Below are 17,375 nucleotides of genomic sequence, written 5' to 3' on the forward strand. Positions count from 1 at the left end.
AGATAAATGAATCTTTTTCTAATTGGCAAGCTGTAACCAGTGGTGTGTCACAGGGTTCGGTCCTCCGGCCCCAACTATTTAATCTATGTTAATGATTTGGGATACAGGGATAGAATGTCTTCAAATTTGAAGACAACACAAAAACAGACGGGAAACTAGTTCCAATGAGGAAATAAGAAATATACAAGTGGATATGGATAGTTTAGTTAAAATTTGGCAGATGCAATTTAATGTGCCTAAGTGTAAAGTTATCCATTTTAGTTGGAGGAATAAAAAGATGGCGTATTATCTAAAATGCTTTGGTGTAGAGGGTCATGAAGCTGTGAAATTCTTTACCCCATGCAGTGAACACTAAACAAATTTGAGGAGATGACTTTGTATTTGATTAGTGGAGGTGTAAAGGGTTATGGGGAGTGGCAGGAAGGTGGGAGATGAGGCCAAGATGAGATCAGCCATGATCATATTGAATGGTGGAGCTGGCTTGAGGGGCTGAATTGCCTACTCCTGCTCCTAATTCTTATATTCTTATCTTTATATTTGATTGTTGTGTTCAAAATTGTGAATTGTTTGATAGTGATTGAAGAGAAACTGTTTCCAGTGGCAGAAGGGTCAATAACCAGAAAGCACAAATTTAAGTTGGATGGCAAAAGAACCAGAGGTGACGTAATAACTTTTTTAAATACATAGCGAGTTGTTGTGACTTGGAATGCTCTGGCTGAATGTGTGGTGGAGGCAGATGCAATGCTGAGCTCAAAAAGAGAATTGTATAATATGTGAAAGGAAAGAGTTAGGAGAGTTATGGGGAGAGAGCTGGGTAGTGAGATTAGTTGAAGAACTCTTCCAAAGACATGATCAGCCAAAAATAACCTCATTTCAAGTTGTTTGATTTATGATTTGATATATTGAATCAGCCAACCCCTGGGATCAATACTCAAATATACATTATTAGTCGACTCTTTGGATATTTGTTTCATCATCCAAACCTTGACATTAACACTCTAATGTACTGAAATGTCCATCCCCAGATTTCAAATTTTCTGTAGCTGATTGGAGGTAGAAAGCTTTGCTTTAAAGCTGAAGTTGTTAATCTATTACAGGTGCCACTTGGTTGCACACTCCATTATTTATGCCAAAGAACAAGAAACTGTATGAGGGCAATGAAGGAGCCTGTTTCATGGACCATAGCGGCATGCTGGTCATGTTGCCTCATGACCTCCGGGTGAGTTGTTTCACATGCTTTGAGAGTATTGTTCACCCTGTCTGCATGTTTTATGATTGGATTTGGCTGAGGCCCCTGAACGGCATTAATACACCATGTTTGTCATATACTCCTGAACTATGTGATTCAATCTGTTCTGGATTGGGTAGATGAAATTGTATTAATGAATGCTTTCCAGAGCCGATCTTTAAATTATTTTGTTATACGTAATTGGATGTTTTTTCCCAAAAGATTTGCTTTCAAAAATGCTTTTTTAAAAATTAATAGAATTAATTATTTTTAAATTCTGAAATTAGTCAAGAGTTGGTGTTGTTTATGCATCTGTTTTTCTTTAGGTGCCATTTGCAAGATTTGTGGCAAGAAACAACATCACCAGTTTAAAAAGGTGAGCAGATACAGTCAGTAGTGGTATATAGTGTACGGCTCTATAGTGGTACAGATGTTGAAGGTGTCTGTCTACCTGAGGTGTGGAGGCCATGTTAGTTTCACAGTTTGTGCTGAGTTGACTAACCTTGATCTTAGTGGCATATTTGGTCCCTGTTTCGTTGAATTAAGGAGAGGCAAAATCGACCAATGTTTACACTGCTGATCACTAATTAGTGATCCACATTTGAAAGTGCTTGAATGACCAGGTCAGGTGCCGTTAGGATCAGGCTGAGTTTTGATGAGTTAAATATTTAAATTACCTACTAGAATACACTATCTGGGCTCATATAGTGAGTTAGTGTTTGGTGATGCAGGGAGTGTTATAGGGGACGTGCAGTGCCAGAGGACATGAGTGAGCGCAGAGGGGAGCGTGCCTTCAGGAAATGGGGAGAAACCAATTCAGATGTCTTGTTGGATCGGATCGATGTAAATACTAGGCTGTGTTCCAGTGCAGAGATGTTGCAGTGGTCAGGTGTTTACTTTTGGTTTCCTCTCGTTAACTAGTGGGTTGGAATACAGTCTGATGCAGGGCAGATGTCATTCATATCTGAGTGAGAAGTAATCCCACAATTGCACATACTAAATACATAATGTAATGTACCAAGGGGATATGTTACAAGGTGCCATTTGCTTGTGCCTGCTATTTGTCTCACTGAGTTTTAGTTTTGATGCCACAGTGAGGGGAGAGTGGACAGTAGGTCAGTTGAAGATGCTAGTTCCCTGTTCTGTAGAGGATTGACCAAAGTCTCAATCCAGTTTACCTGGCCACAGCAAGAGTCAGGTGTTTTGTAGATGAACAAAAGTGAGAACCTGTAATGTGATGAGTTTAGTGTCATAGCAGGATAATTTTGATTTGATTTATTATTGTTGCATGTATTAGCATACAGTGAAAAGTATTGTTTCTTGCATGCTATACAAACAAAGCATACTGTTCATAGAGAAGGAAACGAGAGAATGCTGAATGTAGTGTTACAGTCATAGCTAGGGTGTACAGAAAGATCAACTTAATGCAAGGTAGGTCCATTCAAAAGTTTGATGGCAGCAGGGAAGAAGCTGTTCTTGAGTCAGTCGGAATGTGACCCCAGACTTTTATATCTTGGTGGAAGAGAGAACGTCCAGGGTACGTAGGGTCCTTGATTATGCTGGCTGCTTTGCCAAGGCAGCGGGAAGTGTAGACAGTATCATTGGATCATTGATGGGAGGCTTAGAACGTAGAACGATACAGCACAGTACAGGCCCTTGGGCCCTCGATGTTGTGCTGAGCTATGTCCGAACCCAAGATCAAGCTATCCCACTCCCTATCATTCTGGTGTATTTCATGTGTCTATCCAGTAACCGTTTGAAAGTTCCTAAAGTGTCTGACTCCACTATCACAGCAGGCAGTGGAAACTCTCTCGTTTCCTTCTCTATGAATGGTATGCTTTGTTTGTATAGCACACAAGAAACAATATTTTTCACTGTATGCTAACACATACAACAATAATAAATCAAATCAAAATTATCCTGCTATGACACTAAACTCATCACATTACAGGTTCTCATTTTTTGTTCATCCACAAAACATCTGACTCTTGCTGTGGCCTGGTGAGCTGGATCAAGACTTTGGTCAATTCTCTACAGAACAGGGAACTAGCATGGATCTGAGTTTGAACTTACCCCTGGATTTATGGGATAAAAGTCTCCTCTTGTTTTAAGGATGTGTTGTAAAATGAATTTGGGCTGTCCACATGATTTGATCCAGTGGTTCTTAATAAACATTAAAAAAAAACACTGTACAGTTCAGTTTGGCAGAAATTGATATTAAGTTGGAAATTTTGGAGGCCATGGCCATGACATGGAAGCTGTATCTCTTAAGGCAGTATGACACTCATGTGAAATTAAAGTAAAGCAAATTTATGGGTCAGAGCATAAAATTTGAGCTGAATCTGACCAAGGATGTTTAATGGGGCAGTGCAGAGGGAACTTTATTTCTAACTATCCTGTCCCTGAGCTGGGTGTGATTGATGGGCATAGCGTACTGAAAATATCGCTCTGTATCTAATATGTACTAGAGCTGACAGTTGATAGAGCTTCATTTTGTAATGAATCCATTTTGTATCACCTGGGGAGGATATAATGGGAAAATTTAGAAAGAGCGTTACTCATGTTTAATGTTGCACAAAAAGTGGTGATACTTTATTTTGTTCAAAAACATCTTATAGTTGAATAAAACCACTTTCCCTTGTTTCTTCCACTCTCACCAGTAAAAGCGGTTGTGAGAAACTCGAGGATTTCTTTGTCAGCAAGATTGTGATCAGCTGTTTCTGCCACTTGCCTCCTTTCCCCTTCACCCACCAAGTCAAATCTCTTCTTCCATCTTCCCACATGCTCTCTCCAAACTTGACTTATGCATGAGACCCATGACTGCCCAACTTTCTTTCCTGACCTCAGTGGTAGATAAAATTATTAACAGTCTTCTCTTGTCAGGCTCTGTTCTGCTTTCCTTCCAATATGCTGTCATCACTTCTTTCCATAAAAATCCAGCAAACTACCACTACATCCCCAACTCCCTTTCCTTTCCAAAGCCCTTGAACACGTTGTCACTTCCCAAATTTGTTCCCATCTTCTTGGAACATATGCTTGAATCTTTCAGTCAGGTTTCTAAACCCCTCAGTACTGAAACAGCTCTCAAAGAAACAAGTGACATCCCATGTTGTTATGGCAATGGCAAACTTTCCCTTCTTGACCTGTCTGCAGCCTTTGACACAGTTGATTGCACCATCCTTCTTCTGTTCTCTTGTCATCCAGTTGGGTGCAAGTGGATCCACTCACTTTTCATTCTTATTCAGCTAATCATAGCCATAAAATTGCCATCAATTAGTTCTCTTCCCATTCCTGCACCATTAAACTCTGGTATTCCACAAGGATCTCATTTACACACTGTCCTTGATGACATTCAAAAACATTTCAGTTTCATTGCTGACGACAGCCAGCTGTACCTCAACACTGCCTAGTTCCAGCTCTGTAACATCACCCAACTGCTGTAATTTCACCTGACTCTGTTCCTGCCTCAGTCCTTCTGTTGCTGAAATCCTGGCTTTGTTACATCCAGACTTGACCTTTCTAGTGCATTTCTGGCCAGCCTCCACTTTCTGCCCTTTGAATTTCAAGTAATCCAAATTTCTGCTGCCCATGTTATAACTTGTACAAGTTGTGCAGCCATCACCATCAGAATCCAGACTGATACTAGCCTGATCTTTAAAATTCTTATAATTATTTTCAAATCTCTCAATGTCTTTGTCCCTCCCTGTAACTTACTCCAACCCAAGATGTCTGCATTTGTCTAATTTCAGTCTCTTCTGAAATCCCCAATATTAATGGCTCCAACATTGTAAATCAGTTACCTGGGCCCTGAACTCTGTAATTCTCTCCCTAAACCTCTCCATCCCTCTATCTGGCTTCCTCCTTTAAGACATTTCTTAAGCGTCTAGTCACCTGCTGTAATAGCGCCATATATGACTCTGTGCTTTATAATGTCTTGAGACATTTTGCTATATTAAAGATATATTACATAAATACAAGTTGTCGTTGTTAACCCTATTTGATCTGTTCCTAGGTATTGCATTGAAAGGGTATTCAGACCCCGAAAGCTGGACCGCTCTCATCCACGAGAACTCTTAGAATGTGCATTTGATATTATCACACCAATCACAAGCAACTTATTGGCAGAAGCAGAGGTGATCTACACCATTGTCGAAATTATCCAGGAATTTCCGGTATTGCAGGTGGGGAGTTCATCCGTATATTGTTAACCAGTTCCGTCCAATACAGTACTTTCTTAATCTTTTGGGAGCAAAGATTTTGCAGTTTAGATTCACAGTTTATAGTCATATTTGCATAAATGGGATATTATCCATGAAATATTTGGCTACATGTGGTCAGATTCTCCTTTTAGTTACACTGTTCCTTGAGAGATCATTACCTTTATTTGTTTTGCAGGAGCGCAATTACAGCATCCATATGAACCACACTAGCCTGTTGAAAGCAGTGCTGCTACACTGTGGGATACCCGAGGACAAAGCCCAGCAGGTGTGCAACATCCTGGGCGATTTTATGGTAAGTTCTGCTGAACTACTTAAATTGCTCCTGTAGTTGAAGCAGCAAAACATGAAAGAAAGCAAAACTGACCCTGATACTATGCAAAGACCACCAGCTTTAATTAGCTTTTTATCCCTATGTGAATGTTGTACTTATCAAGTAGCATGAAGTCTAGCTTGCGGGACTATGTTAGACAACGTACTCCCTTAACTTGGAAGATTTGGTGAGTGGAGAAATTTTAAGGGTTCATCTCTTTAAAATCTTGTCAATTTTTGCATTTATTATCTAATTCAACTTGAACATTAGCTTGTGGTTTCTTTTAATCTTAGTTGCAGACAAGCTTCCTGTTGGTGGCAATCAAACAGTTAGTTACTTAGATGGTTAGTGAGACATGGTTTCCTGGACAGCATTGTCTGACTTGGGTCTTTGGAATACCAGTTAGTATAAACACAGGATATCTAGCTCAATGGAGTACTGTTAGAGAAAGTGAGTACTTACTTAACTCAGGGAATTTGGTGCAGTGAGGGAAGAGCTGCTTTTCTAATCATTACGGTCTGAGAGATGGAGCAAAAGACCTGAGAGTTGTAGTCCAGAGGTAGGTGATTTATTGGTAAAGATATTTTTCTCTCTGAACTAGGACAGTAGTTTAAACCAGAACTGGGCAAGAATAAAAACTGGGTTTGATCTTATCAAAAAATCCTAAGTCCAGGAGGGAGGGAAGATGGGAAAGTTTCAGATCAGTTTTTTGGGCAAGTTCAAAGCTGCTTCCTTGTGTGGTCAGTGCATGAAAAATCAGCAGAAACAGTTCCTGACCTGTGTGGTGGCAGTGGCTCGTGGCTCGTGGCTGGTGGCTCTGTTTACATTGTCTAAATGCTGGCTGAGAGCACCAGAGGGTGGTGTTGCACATGTGCGGGTCTCTAGCAACAGAGACCTGTCAATCCTCTGCGACAGCCAATCTCCGTAGCCCCTACAAAGCACCCAGTCTCACAGACATAGCCAACACCACTGTTACCTACCATGAGGGCATATGGCCTATCAAAACCCTCCGCAATCACCTGCTGGGCCTCTCACTGCAGTTGGTCGCTCTCCCCTTCCCCCATTGGCCAGCCCCAGTAGTTCCCCTCCCTCCTCCCACTGCTCCCAATGCAGAGTGGCAGAAGGTCACCACCACCTGGTGGGCAATACCAAGGTGCCTGGTGGGCAGTGCCAGGGTAACACTGTGAACTTGTCACTTCCCCAGGGGACAACCCACTCCTTTTGTCCCTGACCTCGCCAGGGGGCATCAGTGCCCTTCAGTTCTACTGGTGAGGTCATCATGACTAGTCCACATTGCTGGCGACTACCTGTGATTCTCACAGGAGAGAATCTCTCCTGGTGAGGCCACAGAGGCAAATGAGCCCAGACGATAGTGTCCCAGGCTCGTTAAATCAATACAAAATACGTTTTAACTGAATTTCACTAATTTATTCAGTCTTGCGCCGGAAATGGGCAAGAGGCTAGCTTGCCAGATATCCTACCGTGGGGGCTCATGGCTTATCGTGACCCTTCCAGTGCTGGAAGATCACGAGAGGCGAGAAATCTGGTGCAAACCTAATTTCTTGTCTCTCGCGCCATCTTACCAACTTGTCCTGTCCTTTGACCAGCAATGGTAAAATTTCCCCCCCACTGAATTAAATTTATAAGGTGAATTATAGTTATATTACTTGATATAACTAGAAGTATTTCTTGAATAAGGAATTTAATAACTTTAACTAAAATAAGGCTAATCTAAAATATGACCAAGTGGATTATGTGTCTGAATGGGGGAGTTTGTGGATGATGAGACTGTTCCAGACAAACACCTTTGCAGCAGATGTCTCCATTTCGGATCTCTCCAGCTTAGAGTCAATTAGCTGGACTACAAGTTGGAGAGACTCCCATTTGTAGACAGTTTTATCCCAACTATAGTCACACCCCAGGGAAAAACGTATGTTCCGAGTGGCAGAAGGTGGGAAGTGGCATTCCACAAGGACCCGTGTTTTGACCACTGCTATTCACAATTAACATTAACAATGTGGACTTTGGAATCAACCTCATAATTTCTAAATTCATGAAATGCACCAAATGGGGATGATAGTCAATTCTGAGGAGGATTGCACCAAAATGCAGGAGGACATTAATAACTTTGAAGAATGGGCAATGAAATTCCACAAAAGTAAAAGTGGGGTAGTAAATTTTGGTGGTAAGAATAGGGAGGTAATTTATTACTTGGAAGGTACAAATCTCCCAAGCAGCAGGTTTTATTTTCAGACGATAGGATTCAAAAATAAGGAAGTTATGCTAAACCTGTATCAAACCTTGATATTATGTACCATTCTGGTCACCATATTATAAAAAAGATGTAGAGGGATATAGAGAAATGGCAGGGTATACAGATATGTTTAAAATTATGCATTTGATAGAGTGGGGATGGAGCGAACATTTCCTCTGGAGAATAACTAAGGGCCATCCGTATAAGATAGCAGGACATCTAACAGGTAATTCAGAAAGAAACTTGAGTGTTGAGAATTTAGAACTTGTTACCATAGCTGGTGGCTGAAGCAAATTGTATAGATACATTTAAAGGAAAACTAGGCAAATGTATGAAGAGATGGAAATACAGCATTACAATGAAAAAAATCAGATGAAAAAAGATTGGAGGAGGCTTGAGTGGGGCATAAACCCCAGCATGGACTGTTTCTGTGCCATACATCCAATGAAAGTAGTGATAGAGAACTAAATCTGTTCCGTGGTCAGGTATGGCACATGCAGTATTGTGTAAAGCATAGGGGTTACGGAGATAGGGTGGTGGGGTGGACCTGGGTAAGATAATCTTTCGGAGAGTTGGTGCAGACTCGATGGGCCAAATGGTCTCCTTCTACACTTTGGGGATTCTATGAGTTTACTTGTTTCAGTCCACCCTTATTTCTACCTCATTATGACATGTTTTGATTTACAGCATCCATTCTGTGACTCCACTGCGTGATCTGTAACCTTGCGCTGATTAAAGGACTGTTTTGAGTTTGGAGTCCATATCCACCAGTGTCTGACTGAGAGTACCCAAATCCATTTTATGTTGGCTGTAAAATAAAAACCTATGGAAGAGACTCCTGTCTGAGCTATAAATAGATTCTGGAATAGAAACGAGCATCCACTTCCCTCTTTTTTTCAAAAATTAATTTTTTAAAATTAATTTTACGGCATGTGGGCATCACTGGCAGGGCAGCATTTATTGTCAATCCTTAGTTGTCCTTGAGAAGATTGTGGTGAGCTGCCTTCTTAAACCATTGCAGTCCCTGAGGTATGGGTACTCCCACAGAGCTGTTAGGAAAGGAGTTCCAGAATTTTGACCTAGTGATTGTGAAGAATGGCAATGTATTTCCAAGTCAGCATGGTGAGTGTCTTAGAGGGAACCTCCAAGTGGTGGTGTTCCCAGGTATCTGCTCCTCTTGTCCTTCTAGATGGTAGTGGTCATGGGTTTTGAAGGTGCTGCCTAAGGAACCTTGATGAGTTCCTGCAGTGCATCTTCTAGATGGTACACACTCCTGCCATTATGCATCGGTAGTGGAGGGATTGAATGTTTGTGGAAGGGGTAGCAATCAAGCGGGCTACTTAGTCCTGAATATTGTGTGGTGTAATTAAAAGTACACATTCAGACTCTGGCTAGCAGCTATGATGGCCGAGAATTCTGGCATCACATTTACTGAACTTAGCCCAAAGTAGTACAGTTTGGACTGACCGCCGGACTGTGCATTAATCATCTCCTGGTTCATTCATAAAAATTCTGAATTGCTACTGTTCACACACCTGACTTTTCTGCTGCATTGCTGTCATTGCGTTTCCTTGAGTGCATTAGAGTGATGCTGTGAGGAACTTGTCTCACAACAAGTAGCCCGAAATTGTCCAGGAGATTTATCTGTTGACCAAGACCCCTGAAGATCAAAGGTAAATGCGCATGACATGACTTTCATTCCATACCCATTATATTTCAGTGGAGCTTACTCAAAATCTGTGCTTCTAAACAATTCATTATGAAATGCGTGTATTTGGTGCGTTGCCAGATTTACCGATTTCTTTCCACCTTCTTTAATATGTCACCTCTCTTTCATGGCAGATGGGGAAGCTGACCAAACAAGAAGTAGAAGCCAAATTCTGCAATCTGTCAGTATCACAAAACACTGTAAGTTGAGTGGCTGCTTTTTGCCGACACAATGACATTTGCTCCTGTCTATAGAACTGCCTTGAATATATAAAGTAGGTATACCCCCTTAGGTCCAATTGATCTATGTGAGTGTTTATGCTCCATACGAGCTTCATCTCACCCTAATGACATTATCTCTCTATTCATTTTCCCCAGTAATTATTTATTTTTTCCTTTGAATGCATCTGGACTCTGTGCTGTGGTGATGTCCTGATGACATGAAGCTTAGCAGGGAAGGCCACTTCTATTAATAAAGTGCCATTTCTCTTTCATTTAGCTCTTGAGCCTATACAAGTATATTGAGAATAAATTGGATCTGGAAGAACTGAGAGTTATGCTGATACCTCTGATGAATGGGAAGTTGGCTGTTTGTCAGCTGGTAAAACAGGCCTTAAAGGAGCTTGGGGAAGTGACGGAACTCCTAAAGAAACTTGATGTCAAGTTACAGGTTGGTTGTAACTGTAATGAGTGATCTTAAACAGGTACTTCACATAATAGCTCAAAATGTTAAGGCATTGAGTGTAGCTGCATCATACAGGCTGGGCCACAACCATTTCAGTTGGTGTTTAGTTAGCTGATGTAAGCTGGGCAAGGTAAGTGTGCGATAATTGTTGACTTCCCTCTTCGAGTCCAAGGTGCCATCAGCAAGCTTTCCTGTTCTTGATCACTGTGCTGTAAGACTCAAAACTGTAAGCCCACTTCCTCCACAGTTGAATTATAGAATTAGAATCCCTATAGTGCAGAAGGAGGCCATTTGGTCCATCGTGTCTGAACCAACTCTCTGACAGAGCATTTTACCCAGGCCCAACCCCCTTCTCCCTGCCCAATCCCAGTAACTCCATGTGTTTACCCCTTTAAACCCCCTAACCAACACATCTTGGGACAATAACATGCCAATCCACGTAACCTGCATGTCTTTGGACTGTGGGAGGAAACCAGAGCACCTGGAGGAAACCCGCACAGACATGGACAGAATGTACAAACTCCATACGGATAATCACCCAAGGCTGGAATTGAACCTGAGTCCCTGGTGCTGTGAGGCAGCAGTGCTAACCACTGTGCCTTTAGGCCGCTGATTCATACAAGACATGATGCTGAACAGCACCTGCAGCCTGGTAGAACATCATCTTTGCATTGACATTAACTTTAGCAGAGGAAAATTGTTGAGAGTTGCATACAGCCAAAAACGGTGCCAGATTTGCAAGTTGTTTGGCACTGGGTGGGACAGGTTTATATATCTGGAAATCTCAACAAACAGGCCTTTAGCTAATAATAAAGTCAGGAATACTCAACAGATCAGGTAGCATCTGTGGAAAGAGAAGTAGAGTTAACGTTAAACTACTGTGTTTGAACTGACACCACTTTGAAATGTAACAGTTTTTAAGCAAGAGGGGAAGGAAGAAACAGAAAAGTCTGTGATAGGATTAAAAATAGAAGAAAATAAATGAAAGCATGGATGATAGCACAATATAAAAAGAGGTGGTAATAGAGCAATTAACGATTCAAAAGATATGTCTAGAAAAGATGTAAACATGGAAGGCAGAATTATCAACAGCAGCTAACTGTTTAAATGAAACAAACAAAAAATCTGGGAGCAGAGACTGATGAAAAATTTCTGAACTCATCAAGTCCAGAAGGCTATAAAGATCAGGTGCTTAATTTGGAACAGTGCAGGTGGCCAAGGATAGAAAGGTTAGAATAAAGGGAAAGTTAGGGTATTGATCTGAACATGTGCAGTGCTGAAACTCTATTCCTTGCTCTGCAGGTGATAGTTAACCTGGGCCTTATCTACAAGGTTCAGCAGCACAATGGAGTCATTTTCCAATTTATAGCACTTGTGAAACGACGACACCACATCTTCCCAGATATCTTAGCAGCTGGAGGGAGATATGACAGTCTGGTGAGTTCTTTTGATCCTGACTTTGATTACCTGTTGCTATATAAGTCTCTCATACAGGCAGCGCTCCGAAAGCTAGTGGCTGTTGCTAAAAAAAACATATTGGATTTTAATCTGGTGTTGTGAGACTTCTTACTATGTTTGTTTACTCCAGTCCAACGCTGACATCTCCACATCAAGTCTCTTTTCATCCAGTTTCAGGAATATTTTGCCGCATAAGCACACTTTTGTCTGTATCGTAAAAGCAATTGTTTCCTTTTTGAGTACTAGCAAATAGTGGATTCAGTCAGTCACGGGCACCCTCTGTAATAAAATTGTATTGCTTTTGGAGATATTGCTGCTGTACTTGGTTTGCACAGTAAGAAGTCTCACACCAGGTTACTCCACTTGGTTTGATCAGGGAACACAATCAGAATAAATGAGTTGCTACAAAAAGCATCTTGCACATGGCTCAGTGTTTTGATGAAGTGTTACATAAGAGACTAGTGTGCAAAATTTTAAAGCACATGGAATTGGGGGTTATATATTGGAATGGATTGAGAATTGGTTTGCAAACATAAAGCAGAGAGTAGGAATAAATGGGTCTTTTCCAGAGTGTCAGACAGTGACTTCAGGGACCACAGGGATCAGTGCTTGGACCCTGGCAATTCACAGTATATACTAATGATTTGGATGAGGGAATTAAACTGAGTATTTTTAAAGTTGCTGACTACGTGAAACTTAGTGGGAATGTGAGTGGTGAGGAGGAGCGAAAGAGGCTTCAAAGTGATTTAGACAAGCTGAATGAGTGAGGAAATATAGATGGAGTATAATGTGGATAAACATGAAGTTATCCACTTTGGTTGAAAACTAGGGTAGCAGAGTATTATTTAAATGATGAAAGATTAGAAAATGTTGATTTACAAAAGACCTTGGTGTCTTTGTACATCAGGTACAAGCAAGCAGTTAGGAAGGCTTGTGACTTCATTGTGAGAGAATTTGAATACAGGAGCAAAGATGTCCTACTGCAGCTGTGCAAGCCTTGGTAAAACCACACCTGGTGTATCTAAGAAAGGATATATTTACCATAGAGGAAGTGCGGCAGAAGTTCACCATATTGATTCTTGGCATAGCAGAATTGTCGGATGAGGAGAGAGAGAGATTGGGTTGCCTAGGCCTGTAATCACTGGAGTTTAGAAGAATGAGGGAGGATCTCATTGAAGTATATAGTATTCTGACAGGGCTAGTCAGACTGGATGCAGGGATGTTGCTTCCTCTGGCTGGGGGCTCTGGAAGAAGGGGTCACAGTCTCAGGATATGGGATAGACTGTTGGGCTCTTTAGGACTAAGATAAGGCTGTTATCAAGGCTATGGAGAGAGAGCAGGATTATGGTGTTGAGATGGAGGATCAGCCATGATCATATTGAATGGTGAAGCAGGCTTGGGGGGCCAAATGGGCTACTTTTGCTCCTATTTTCTATGTTTTCCACGCTGGTCCATATTGTTAAATATTTTTCTGTTCTCTTTATGTACACACACAGACACATGCACTGTATGTTCTGCTCTCTTATTCTAATGTACCATCCCTTGATTGGGTACATTTCCTCAAAGCAGTGTAGTTATTCATGTGTCAAGCTAAATACTGAATGCTGTTTGTTTATTTGAGCGTGGAGGATATTGTGGCTGACTTTCACTCTGCTCATCTGCCGTTCACACAATGCACTTCCCAGCAGTGCTAACTTGGTTAATATTTCTTTTCTTTAGACTTGAGGCACTGAGATTAATTTGGAACTCCTGATGCAGTCAAAGAACAAAGAACAACACAGCACGGGAAACAGGCCCTTCGGCCCAACGAGCCCGCGCCGCCGTCCCATTGTCTCAGTGACCTATTCATGATTTTAGTCTACGCCTAATGTGCGAGGATCAGGGAGGTCCAATATAGGGACAATTTGTTACCCAATCAATCAGCCTAAAAGCGCATCTTTGGGATGTGGGAGGAAACCGGAGCACCCGGAGGAAACCCACGCAACCACGGGGAGAACACGCAAACTCCCACAGACACAGGCCCAAATCCATGTGTCCGCACAGCAACAGAGATAGTCTCTGAGCTGTCATGTTGCCCTCGAGATGGTCCAGTTTAAGCACACTAACGACATGAAGCAATAGGCAACTCCCAAAGCAACATCCAAGAGCAGCCCACTACAACCTGCTGCATGCATGCCCCTTGCTGGTCAACAAGGTGGACTTAAATGCCTGTGGAGACAAAAAATTCATTATTAAACAGGCAAAGACTGTAACATCCCTGAGGCAAAAACGGAATCCCAAGCCTACAATGTTTAGTAAGGCCTGCTATATCCCCCTATATGTAGACCGCTCATGTGGCTGTCTAAGTGACTCTTAAACAACCCTAGCGTGCCTGCTTCCACCACCTTACTCGGCAGTGCATTCCACACCCCCACTACCCTTTGCGTGAAAAACTGCCCTCTAATATTTGTCTTATACCTAGCCCCCCTCACCCTAAGCCCGTGACCCCTTGTTCTATCCATTTCTAATAGCGGAAAAAGCTTACCACCATTTACTCTATCTATCCCCTTCATAATCTTATAAACCTCTATTAGATCCCTCCTCAGCCGACGTCTCTCAAGGGAAAACAGCCCAAGTTCATTCAATCTTTCCTCGTAAGACAGCCCTTCCATACCAGGCAGCATCCTGGTAAATCTCCTCTGCACTCTCTCCAGGATCTCTACATCCTTCTGGTAGTACGGCGACCAGAACTGGACGCAGTACTCCAAGTGAGGCCTAACCAACGTTCTATACAACTGCAACATCAGACTCCTACTCTTATACTCTATACCCCTTCCTATGAAGGCTAACATACCATACACTTTCCTCATCACATTCTGCACCTGCACCGACACCTTCAGGGACTTGTGCACTTGCACCCCCAGGTCTCTCTGCGTATCTATACTCCGGATAGTTCTACCTTTTATCATATAACTCCCCTCCACGTTATTCCGGCCAAAGTGCATCACCTCGCATTTCTCCGGATTAAATTCCATTTGCCATCTATCTGCCCAATCTACCAGCCTGTCTATGTCCTGTTGCATTGCCAGGCACTGCTCCTCAGTACCCGCCAATCCAACCATCTTAGTGTCATCAGCAAATTTGCTGATCACACCACCTACCCCCTCTTCCAAGTCATTAATATATACTACAAATAGAAGAGGTCCTAGTACCGAGCCCTGCGGCACACCATTGGTGACAGACCTCCAATTGGAAAAGGAGCCTTCCACTACTACCCGCTGTCTCCTCCTCCCAAGCCAGTTCTCCACCCATCTACATACCTGGCCTTGTATCCCATGAGCCTTCACCTTTTCTATCAGCCTACCATGAGGGACCTTGTCAAACGCCTTACTGAAATCCATATAGACGACATCAATGGCTTGTCCTTCGTCAACCGTTTTTGTCACCTCTTCAAAAAATTCCACTAGATTCGTAAGGTACGACCTCCCTGTAACGAAGCCATGCTGCGTATCCCTGATCAGATTGCAGCACTCCAGATGTTCATACATCCTGTCCTTGAGGATCCTCTCCATTAGCTTGCCTATAACTGAAGTCAAGCTCACCGGCCTATAATTCCCTGGGTTATCCCTCTGACCCTTTTTAAACAACGGTACTACATTTGCAATCCGCCAATCCTCTGGGACCTCACCTGTGTCCAAAGAAGAGACAAAGATTTGCGTCAGAGGCCCAGCAATTTCATCCCTCACCTCCCTTAGCAGCCTGGGATAGATGCCATCAGGCCCCGGAGATTTATCCGTCTTTATACTGTCTAAAAGTCCCAACACCTCTTCCCTCGTGATGACTATTTCCCTCAACGGATCCTCAAACTCCTCAAGCACAGCACCAGACATCAGGCCCCTCTCCTGCGTGAATACCGACGCAAAGTATTCATTCAAAATCTCCCCCATTCCCCCAGGCTCCAAGCATAGTTCCCCTCCTCTGTCCCTGAGAGGACCAATCTTCCCTCTAACCATCCTTTTGTTTCTAACATAGGAGTAAAATGCCTTAGGATTTTCCTTAATCCTACCCGCCAAAGCCATTTCGTGGCCCCTTTTTGCCTTTCTGATGCCCCTTTTAAGTTCTCTCCTACATTCTCTGTATTCTTCTAACGCTATCTCTGTCCTCAAATGCCTAGATCTAATGTACGCCTCCCTCTTCCTCCTGACCAGGTCCTCAATATCCCTAGTTACCCACGGCTCTCTAATCCTACCCTTCCCATCCTTCCTCTTGACCGGCACATGTCTTTCCTGCAAAGATTTTAGTTTTCCCTTGAGAGACTCCCACATACCCAGCGTCGACCTGCCATCAAACAGCTTACCCCAGGCCGTATCTTTAAGATCCTGCCTAATCCGGTTGTATCTAGCCCTCCCCCAGTTTAACACCCTCCCCTTAGGACAGGCTTCATCTTTATCCATTAATATCTTAAACCAGACAGAGTTGTGGTCACTGTTAGCCACATGCTCTCCTACTTCAACGTCAACCACCTGCCCAGGCTCATTCCCCAGAACCAAGTCCAGTATAGCCCCCTCTCTGGTCGGTCTATCCACATACTGCTCCAGGGATCCTTCCATTACACACTGTACAAATTCCTCCCCGTCAGCACCCTCTGATCTCGGCACCTTCCAATCTACCCCGGGGAGATTAAAATCTCCCACTACCACCACCCTATTCTTCCTGCACTTATCTAGAATGTCCCTGCTTATCCCTTCTTCCACAGCCCTCGGGCTGTTGGGCGGTCTGTAGTACACACCCAACATAGTAACATCTCCCTTCCTATTCCTCAACTCCACCCATAGCGACTCGATTCCTATATCCTCTATACCTCCCTCCCTCTGCACTGCTATGATGCAATCCTTAACTAACAATGCCACTCCCCCACCTCTCAGCGACCCACCCCTATCACGCCTGAAGCACTTATACCCAGGAACATTCAACTGCCAGTCCTGCCCTTCCTTTAACCAAGTCTCTGTCACCGCCACCACTTCCAACTTCCTTTCGAACATTAATGCCTTCAGTTCATCTGTTTTGCCAGTCACACTCCTAGCATTGAAACACCTACATAAGCTAGGCAACCTTAGCATAGATTGTGGATTGAAGATGCTCTGCATGGTCCGTTCCACACTTCCATTGCACCAACATTCTTTCTTACTCATGCTGCAACTCTCATGTCTCAGTATGCACCCTTGCACAGGAGGAATGCACACTGGGGTAGAAGTTGAAACTTCCCTCATTGAGTTTGCTGTAACTGGTGTCCATCTTCATGTCATTCCTGCACACAGTTCTATAAACTATCATTATCATAATGTGATTGTTCAGATGCAAGATGATTTCCTTGCTGGTAAATGAATTGGCACTGATCTGTCTCTGAAGTCTCTCCTGCCGATGTGGCATGTGCCTGTTCTGCGTGACCGAACCATTGTTAACTTCTCCAGATTTAATCTCTAATCAAAAAATGAGTACTACCAGGTTGTTATGATGAAAACCTTAAAACTCTT

At 42.8% G+C, this 17,375-nt stretch overlaps 1 protein-coding gene across 2 annotated transcripts in view; it reads left to right on the forward strand.

Annotated features, from left to right (window-relative positions):
* Positions 1–17,375, forward strand: part of eif2ak4 (eukaryotic translation initiation factor 2 alpha kinase 4) — a 128,850-nt gene that overhangs the window by 85,444 nt on the left and 26,031 nt on the right. For both annotated transcript variants that reach the window (XM_080202975.1, XM_080202977.1), the window contains exons 23-29: positions 1,098–1,219; positions 1,555–1,604; positions 5,241–5,409; positions 5,624–5,740; positions 9,855–9,920; positions 10,219–10,389; positions 11,707–11,841. In XM_080202975.1, the coding sequence (XP_080059101.1) occupies positions 1,098–1,219; positions 1,555–1,604; positions 5,241–5,409; positions 5,624–5,740; positions 9,855–9,920; positions 10,219–10,389; positions 11,707–11,841 (830 nt within the window). The remainder of the gene's footprint in view (positions 1–1,097; positions 1,220–1,554; positions 1,605–5,240; positions 5,410–5,623; positions 5,741–9,854; positions 9,921–10,218; positions 10,390–11,706; positions 11,842–17,375) is intronic.

Source organism: Carcharhinus amblyrhynchos, chromosome 14, assembly GCF_965287045.1.
Source record: "Carcharhinus amblyrhynchos chromosome 14, sCarAmb.v2.hapA, whole genome shotgun sequence".
Lineage (NCBI taxonomy): Eukaryota > Metazoa > Chordata > Chondrichthyes > Carcharhiniformes > Carcharhinidae > Carcharhinus > Carcharhinus amblyrhynchos.